This window comes from Osmerus eperlanus, chromosome 22 (assembly GCF_963692335.1).
Source record: "Osmerus eperlanus chromosome 22, fOsmEpe2.1, whole genome shotgun sequence".
NCBI classification, from domain to species: domain Eukaryota; kingdom Metazoa; phylum Chordata; class Actinopteri; order Osmeriformes; family Osmeridae; genus Osmerus; species Osmerus eperlanus.
The window spans coordinates 10,631,536-10,639,925 of record NC_085039.1 but is presented as its reverse complement, the minus strand read 5'-3'; the positions used below and the strand labels follow the sequence as shown (position 1 = coordinate 10,639,925).

General features: G+C 53.2%; 1 protein-coding gene across 1 annotated transcript in view; it reads left to right on the top strand.

The window, feature by feature from the left end:
• Positions 1–8,301, top strand: part of pdcd11 (programmed cell death 11) — a 14,526-nt gene extending 6,225 nt beyond the window's left edge. The window contains 22 exon segments of the mRNA XM_062447831.1: positions 1–42; positions 419–589; positions 728–941; positions 1,403–1,555; positions 1,701–1,813; positions 2,009–2,514; positions 2,630–2,692; positions 2,783–2,885; positions 2,984–3,073; positions 3,195–3,297; positions 3,431–3,608; positions 3,802–3,858; positions 4,011–4,133; positions 4,372–4,491; positions 4,623–4,785; positions 4,936–5,079; positions 5,967–6,113; positions 6,245–6,495; positions 6,621–6,789; positions 6,920–7,073; positions 7,282–7,447; positions 7,830–8,301. The exon segment at positions 1–42 is cut by the window's left edge and continues 153 nt beyond it. Coding sequence (XP_062303815.1) covers positions 1–42; positions 419–589; positions 728–941; positions 1,403–1,555; positions 1,701–1,813; positions 2,009–2,514; positions 2,630–2,692; positions 2,783–2,885; positions 2,984–3,073; positions 3,195–3,297; positions 3,431–3,608; positions 3,802–3,858; positions 4,011–4,133; positions 4,372–4,491; positions 4,623–4,785; positions 4,936–5,079; positions 5,967–6,113; positions 6,245–6,495; positions 6,621–6,789; positions 6,920–7,073; positions 7,282–7,447; positions 7,830–8,001 — 3,402 coding nt within the window. The 3' untranslated portion in view covers positions 8,002–8,301.
• The last annotated feature ends 89 nt before the right edge of the window (positions 8,302–8,390 follow it).

Genomic DNA, 8,390 nt, shown 5'->3' with positions numbered 1-8,390 from the left:
ATCTCCAACCTGGTCTGTGTCAACCACAACAAGCAGCACATCGTATCCTTCCTGACTAGAACGCTACAGACAATTTTTTCTTTAAGACCACATTTATCCAATTGCATTGCAAGGCCAGACAATAGGACCCATTGGCTGTGTAAATGTGGTCTTTCCCCCCAAAAATAATATTTGCAAATGTGTTTTTTGGAGAGCTAAAAGTGACATTGTAATTTTAAACCGGGTCTTACAGGGATATATACATATACTTTAAGTACTATTAATATTAGTCATATTTACTAACATGAAGAAATGCAAGTGTTTTATTAGTCTGGTTTTGGATTTGATTTTGTGGTTTGGAAAATGGTACAGTGCTGTTGTATCCAACTGTACAGTGTCAGGAAGGCCGTCTTGTCCTCCTTAACCCTGCCGTGCCCAGACCCTGACCAAGAAGCCTGTGTTGAGGGCTTCCATGGAGGACGGGCCTGTTGCCAAGGAGTTCTCTGACGTCAAAGTGGGCATGCAGCTGATTGGCTGGATCAAGAACATCATGCCCTACGGCGTGTTTGTGGAGTTTCCCTGCGGACTGGTAGGCCTGGCGCCCAAATCGGTGAGTAGCCGATCAAGGAGGTAGTTGAATAAGTTAGCGGAGAGTCGATATTACGAATGTCCGATTTCTCCTGAACATGAGCCGTAGTTTTTCTCGACTCGTCTGAACTTGACCTCTCCTCCTCCTCCTCCCATCCAGGCGATGAGCGACAAGTTCATCAGTGACACAACGGGGCCCTTCCAGCTGGGCCAGACGGTGGTCGCCAAGGTGACCAACCTGGACGAGGAGAAGGGCCGCTTCCTGGTCAGCCTCAAGGTGTCAGAGGTCATAGCCCCGGAGGGTGACACCCAGACCCGGCTGGTCCAGGGCCTGCTGGAGAGAAGGGCTGTGGCCGACATGATGGCCAACAAAGGTGTGTGTGTGTGTGTAGGATATAAGAGGGAACGAGACCACGTTGGGTATATGCAAAGGGGTGTGTGTGTGGGCACCTCAGGCGTCTGGTTTCTGTCGATGTTTATCGAGATTTCAGATTCTGTCAGCATCCTGCTGTAACTCAATAACGGCAACAGATCCGATCTAATAGTCTGCAGCACGGCTTTTACTGCTCTTCATGACCCCTCCCTCCGTCTCCTCTCTCTCTCTTTTTCTCTCTCTCTCTACATTTACATTGTCATTTAGTCATTTAGCAGACGCTCTTATCCAGAGCGACTTACAGTAAGTACAGGGACATTCCCCCCGAGGCAAGTAGGGTGAAGTGCCTTGCCCAAGGACACAACGTCAGTTGGCATGACCGGGAATCGAACTGGCAACCTTCGGATTACTAGCCCGATTCCCTCACCGCTCAGCCACCTGACTCTCTCTCTCTCTCCTCAGAGGACTCTGAGCTTCATCAGCAGCTGTCTGTGGTGCCCCTGGGCCAGAGGCTGAAGCTGACCGTGGAGCAGGTGAAGGAGGACGAGAGCGTGAGCCTGGCGTGTGACCAGCTGAAGGGAGCCACCGTGCTGGCCACCAAACATCACTGCACGGGTGAGGACTCAAACCGCCCCTTCTAACCCCTAACCCAGTCTGAATGTCGGGAAATGAAACATTTTTAAGGGTGTTGTCAACTGCTTGATGAATGAAATGGTATGTCCAGCGGTGACTTGAATGGTATGCGTGTGTGTGTTCTCAGGTTTAAAGGTGTCTCCAGGACAGAAGGTGAATGCTGTGGTCCTACATGTCGACTCTCTGAGCACACAGGTCCACGTCTCTCTGCTGCCTAAGCTGGTGGCAAAGAGGAAATCGGTAAGTGTCCTGCTTGATCTGACAGGCCGATACGGCCATAACTATTGTGCGTGACAGAACTGATGTCGAGATTTGAGAAATGTTTGTTATATTCAGACAAACCTCCTTGGGAAAAAAACGTAAAGTATGAAAATTGTTATACTCTGTATATGAATATAAAAAGTGTTCATCGTTTTCCCCTTTGTAAATCTGTAGGTTGCAGAGGGGGCCAAGTACACCGCCAGGGTGCAGCATGCCGACAAGGACTTTGCCGTCATCTCATTGGGCGACACGGCCCAGCTGACCGTCGTCCAGACCACCAACAACCTCAACGACTCGTTCCGCTTCGAGACGGAGAAGCTGCTTCCGGGCCGCTTCCTGGTGGTCGGTGTGACGGACCCCAGCTGCGAGGACCTGGAAGGGCTCCCCCTGGTGGAGTGGGACTCCAAGGTCCAGCGTGGACCCCGCCCCGACGGCGACCAGGCCGGGCCGTCGGCGAGTAGGACCGGGCGTCACCGCTACGGCGACCTGGTGAAGGGCAAGGTGAAGGCGGTGAAGCCCACGTGCGTGCAGGTGGAGCTGGAGGGCGGGGCCACGGGGAGCGTGCACGTGTCGGAGGTGCAGGAGGGGGCGTGCCTGGGGACCTTCCCCACGTCCGCCGTGAAGCTCGGCAGCGAGGTCACAGCCAGGGTCATAGGAGGGCGGGAGGCCTGTAGTCACAGGTCAGTACCAAAGCACCATGTGTGTTCATATGACTACATATGCTCTTATTACTACTGCAGGGGAGTTGTGTTATCATGAATGAACAATTTTCTTTTCTTTTGAACTTTTTTTTAGGTACCTTCCATTTAGCCACCCCAAGTTCACCTATTTCATTCCTGAGCTCAGTCTATTGCCAAGGTAAGCGTTTGTGAAGGGGGGGGGGGAATCAACCCCCAATCCCAGTGGTAGATACATTTTTTTCTGTAACATGACCCTGTGTGGTTCCAGTAAGCTACAGGAGGACGTGGTCCTGGAGCCGGTCAAGTGCAGCCTGAAGGAGCAGCTCATGACCTACCAGGTCGACCAGGAGGTCACGTGCTTTGTGTCAAAGGTACTTTTGGAAGCGTGCAGCGGAACTGAAGAGTTTGCGAAATGTTTGAGATTTAAATCGACTCCCTAGTGTGTGTGTGTGTGTGTGTGTCTCTACAGTACTACCCAGAGAAGAAGTGTTTAGAGGTGACCATCAGTCCCTCTGTAACAGGAACTGTTGATATACTTTCCATGGCCACTGATCCTAAAGTAAGTTAACATTGTCAATTTCCATGATAAAAAAAAAATATATATATACATATACACACTAAATATAAATGTCTGTATAAAAATGTCAGTATTCCCACAAGACATTTTCTCACCTTTTTAGGGTTTGAAACACCCAGAGAAGCTGTACAAACTGGGTCAGGCAGTTGGTGCCAAAGTGGTCAAAGTCAGTTTTAAACCTCTGCGTCTCTGCCTCTCTCTGATTGGTAAGCGACCCCCCCCCCCCCCCCCCCCCCCCCTCAGCTTTGCTGTGTCATCATAACCGCATGGATCATCCCCAGAGTGTTCCAGGTTCTGTCTGCCGCTCCAGACTCCTTAACTCAACCCTGTAACCCTCAGACGTGCCCAAGCTGGACAAGGGCAGCGTTTCCATGGGGATCGTGCAGAGCGTCCAGCCCCAAGTGGGCGTGGGCGTCAGGCTGCCACTGGGCGCCAAGGGAACCGTCGCCGTGGTGGACCTGCTGGACTCATACAAGCGCGACCCGCTCCAGTCCTACAGCAAAGACCAGCCGGTCAGGTGAGTGGCCCTCTTCAGGCCCGGGCTAAAGGTGTACGGCCAAGGGACAAACCAGGTTAGCTGAGGCCGGACGCCGGATGAACTACTTGTCTTAACGCCAGCCTCGCCCTTCGATTACCTGTACTAAAGTCCTAATGAAGTTGAACGTTCGTGGTCTCTCTTTGTCTCTCGCTCGCTCTCTCTCTCTCTCCAGGTGTTGTGTTCTCGGTGAGAAAAACGGTCAATGGCAGCTCTCTCTCCGGCCCTCGAGGTGTGACCCCCCTCTCTCTCTCCCTCTCTCCCAAACCAGTGTTCTATACACATTCAGTACACACATTCACATCCTCTGCACCGCACGTGGTGAGTGCTGGATCCACGCGCCCTGCTGCCTGTATTCATCCCTGTGTTTGTGTGTGTGTGCAGGTTGAGCCCAGACAGGCCCTCCGTGGTGAAGGACCCAGAGGTGCTGTCTGTGGGGGACCTGAAACCTGGACAGACCCTCCGAGGCTACGTCAAGTCTGTAGGCGAGCATGGAGTCTTCATCAGGTATATACACAACGCACCTGGGGGCCCGAAGGGTTGCACGTCTTACACGTTTATTTACTCAAAGGATTTTCGATAGCGTCTACTTATGAACTTGCGGAAACTATCATCAGCCAAGGCAGAATTCCGCACCATTATCCTTCTCCTTATCCTAAAAGGCATATAGTAGACATAGTTCAGTGACTGTCACCTGAAATGAAAGGCCCTGCTAACCTGCGAGAGTGGTCGTGTTCTGTCCCAGGTTGTCCACAAACATCACCGGAAGAGCCCAGTTTCAGCATGCCACCAAGTACTTCACTAGCCACGACGTGTTCGCCAAAAACGTCCCTATGAACACCCTGCTCACCACCAAGGTCCTCCGGTAAGGAGCCAATCACGCCATGAGTCAGTTGTCCAATTTAGCGCCTTCCTTCCTGTAGCTCAGGAAAACGTCATCCAAATCCTTTCCATTTTCAAACGTCTGACTTGGACATTCCCCCCCCCTCGCTCCAGTGTTGACACACAGAATGAGCAGGTGGACCTGTCCCTGCTGTCAGACGACACCGGGAAACCAGACCTGCTCCCAGAATCCCTTGGGCTGCCGCTAAGGCTGCTGGGAAAGGAGAAGGCGAAGTACGACGCCAAGAGGAAGCGCAAGTCTTCCGAGAGCCAGCCGGTGAGTCGTCTGTCCCCCCCACCCCCCTTCCTCAACTGGACCCTCTCTTCATCAGAGTCCATTTCTCTCTGCAGAGGGATATTAAAGATCCAGGAAGTTGTCAAAGCAGAGGTGTCATGGTGTGCTGTGCTGCTGATTGTTGTGTCCTAGGAGCCGGTAGAGAAACCAGCGAAGAAGAAAGGAAGGAAGGAGAAGACTGAGGACATCGACAGTGGAGTGGAGGTGTATTTCCGAGAGGAGGAGGAGGAGGAGGATGATGCGGTGGTGGTGGAGGAGAAATCGAACCCTCCAAAGGTTAGCCACTGCACTCGCATGCTGACAGCATTCAGTCGGTTTCTAATTAGCGTCCTGCTATCTCGTTCTGTTGACTGCGTAATCGATCCGGTACTAATTATTGCTTCTTTTTTTTTTCGCGCACGCCGTCTCGTCAATCTCTTTCCTTCCATCTCTTCCCCGTCAACCTCCTCTTGACCCTCCCTCCCCGTTCTCTCCGTCTCCCCCCCTCTCTCTCCCTACCCATCCTCTCTCTCCCTCCCCATCCTCTCTCTCCCTCCCCATCCTCTCTCTCCCTCCCCATCCTCTCTCTCCCTACCCATCCTCTCTCTTTCTCCCTCCTTACCCGTCCTCTCTCCCTCCCCATCCTCTCTCTTTCTCTCTCCCTCCCCATCCTCTCTCTTTCTCTCTCTCCCTCCCTTCCCATCCTCTCCCTTCCCATCCTCTCCCTCCCTCCCCATCCTCTCTCTCTCTCCCTCCCTCCCCATCCTCTCTCTCTCTCCCTCCCTCCCCATCCTCTCTCTCTCTCCCTCCCTCCCCATCCTCTCTCTCTCTCCCTCCCTCCCCATCCTCTCTCTCCCTCCCTCCCCATCCTCTCCCTCCCTCCCCATCCTCTCCCTCCCTCTCTCTCTCTCTCCCTCCCTCCCCATCCTCTCTCTTCCTCTCTCTCCCTCCCTCCCCATCCTCTCTCTCCCTTCCTCTCCCTCTCTCTCTCCCTCCCTCCCCATCCTCTCTCTCCCTCTCTCTCACTCCCTCCCCATCCTCTCTCCCTCCCTCCCCATCCTCTCTCTCCCTCCCCATCCTCTCTCTCTCTCCCTCTCCCTCCCTCCCCATCCTCTCCCTCCCTCCCCATCCTCTCTCTCCCTCCCCATCCTCTCTCTCCCTCCCCATCCTCTCTCTCCTTCCAGCAGGTGAAGCCAGCAGCGGCCCCAGCCAGGCTGCAGGTGTCGGGGGGCTTCTCCTGGGACGCTGCCCTCAGCACCCTGAAGCCCGCCTCGGCCACCCCAGAGGGGGAAGACTCCAGCGAGGGCGAGGGGGAGGAGGAACAGGGCCAGGTAACCACCCGCACTGCCCGGAGCAGTCCTCCCTTTTCTTCTCTCGGACACCGCTAGTGCCCTCACCCCTGTGTCCCCCTCTCCTTAACCCTGTGTCCTCTCTCTCTCCCCCCCCTCCCGCCCCTGTGCAGCGCCAGAAGAAGACTCGCCACGAGCGGCAGGCGGAGAAGCGCCAGGCGGAGAAGGCCCTGTCGGAGCGGGAGGCGGAGCTGATGGACCCGGCCCTGAGGCCCCAGGACGCGGGCAGCTTCGAGCGCCTGCTGCTCGCCTCGCCCGACAGCTCGCTGCTCTGGCTGCAGTACATGGCCTTCCACCTGCAGGCCACCCAGATCGAGCAGGCCCGGGCCGTCGCCGAGAGGGCACTCAAGACCATCTCCTTCAGGTAGCGTGTGTCGGAGTGTTAGCATGCGAGCTAGTGTTTCTCTGTGCGTGTAGACCCCCGTGTCTGTACACGTGTCTAAGCCGTGTGTGTGTTTTGTCCACCTCCCCCCCCCCCCCCCCCACCAGGGAGGAGCAGGAGAAGCTCAACGTGTGGGTGGCCCTGCTGAACCTGGAGAACCTGTACGGCAGCGAGGAGAGCCTGAAGAAGACGTTCGAGCGGGCGCTGCAGTTCTGCGAGCCCCTGCCTGTCTACCAGCAGCTTGCAGACATCTACGCCAAGTCTGGCAAGACCAAGGTACGACCCGCAGCCTACCCCCATCTGCCAGGCGCTTTCGAAGTGGAGGACATCCTCGTCCGGGGTTCCACCCGTTTGCTTTAGTTGACACTTTGAGGGACTGCTGGATGAATTCCCGTGTTGTGTTTAGGAAGCGGAGAACCTTTACAAGAAGATCGTGAAGCGCTTCCGCCAGGACAAGGCGGTGTGGCTAAGCTACGCCTCCTTCCTGCTGCAGCAGGGCCAGAGCGACGCCTGCAGCGCTCTCCTGCAGAGGGCGCTCAATAGCCTGCCCACCAAAGAGAGTAAGCCACCTCACTTGCTGGGCCACATGGCCTCCTGTTTCAACACATGAATGCGATATCCCAAAACGGGCTTATCTACGAACGTCATTTAAGCCTTGCACACCCACAAATTTTGAATCTTTTATTTTTTATTTATTTTTTTTAAACGCTAGATTGGGTTTGTGTTCATTTCCTGTTTCGTACCCCGCCTCCTCTTCCTCGTCTCTAGATGTGGACGTGATTGCCAAGTTTGCCCAGCTGGAGTTCCGGTACGGCGACGTGGAGAAAGGCAAGGTCATGCTGGACAAGGTTCTGAGCAGCTACCCCAAGCGCACGGACCTGTGGTCCGTCTTCATCGACCTCATGGTCAAGCACGGTTCCCAGAAGGAAATCAGGTGAGCAGAACACACTGCCTGTGAACTTGAATTGGAGTCACCGGTGCAGGAAATGAGGAAAATATGTAACATTTGTTACATATATATTACATGTTGGGGTTTTTATGCATCTGCTGGTGTATTTGATTGAATCTCAGCTCCACTGACTATTACGATCTTTAAAAATGTATATAGGTTCCCTTCCGCCTGTTAACCTTATTAACGTGTAAACATTCAGCAGTTGGAAGTCTCACGGCCATTTGTCAGCTGAAAACAAGTCAGCACATTTACCACTCTACAGTGCTCTATAAAGGGATGCTTCTGTGCGCTCTCTGTCTCTCTCTCTGTCTCTGTCTCTCTATCTCTCTCTCTGACTCTCTCTCTCTCTGTCTCTCTCTCTCAGGGCTCTCTTTGACCGGGTGATCCACCTGAGCGTGGCAGTGAAGAGGATCAAATTCTTCTTCAAGCGCTACCTGGAGTACGAGAAGAAGAACGGCACCCCTGAGAGCGTCCAGGCCGTCAAGGAGAAGGCCCTGGAGTACGTGGAGAACAAGGCTACAGAGGCAGCTAGTTAGAGAAACACACACACACACTGTATCCAACGTTACCAAACAGACTTTCTTGTAAAGCCTCATGTCTTGAGTCACAAAATATTTTGCATTGAGAAATTGTTTGCGGTATTGCAGGAGGGAAGTGTGCTGTAATAAGAAAATATTAATAATCTAGTGTGGGGTTATTTTTACAGTCTCAGATACTTTCTTGAGCCTTTGTCAACAGGGTGGCATTTTAATCTATTTTGAATGACTAGAATAAGCAGTATGGGTGTCTGTGTAGCTATTATTGTATGGATGAATTTAAAAACATGGTTGACTTGACTGAATGACATCCTTTTGTAATAAAAGTATTATATAAGTGATTACTGTATGGTTGTCAATGATTATGATTTTAAAGGATGTTCCCTAAG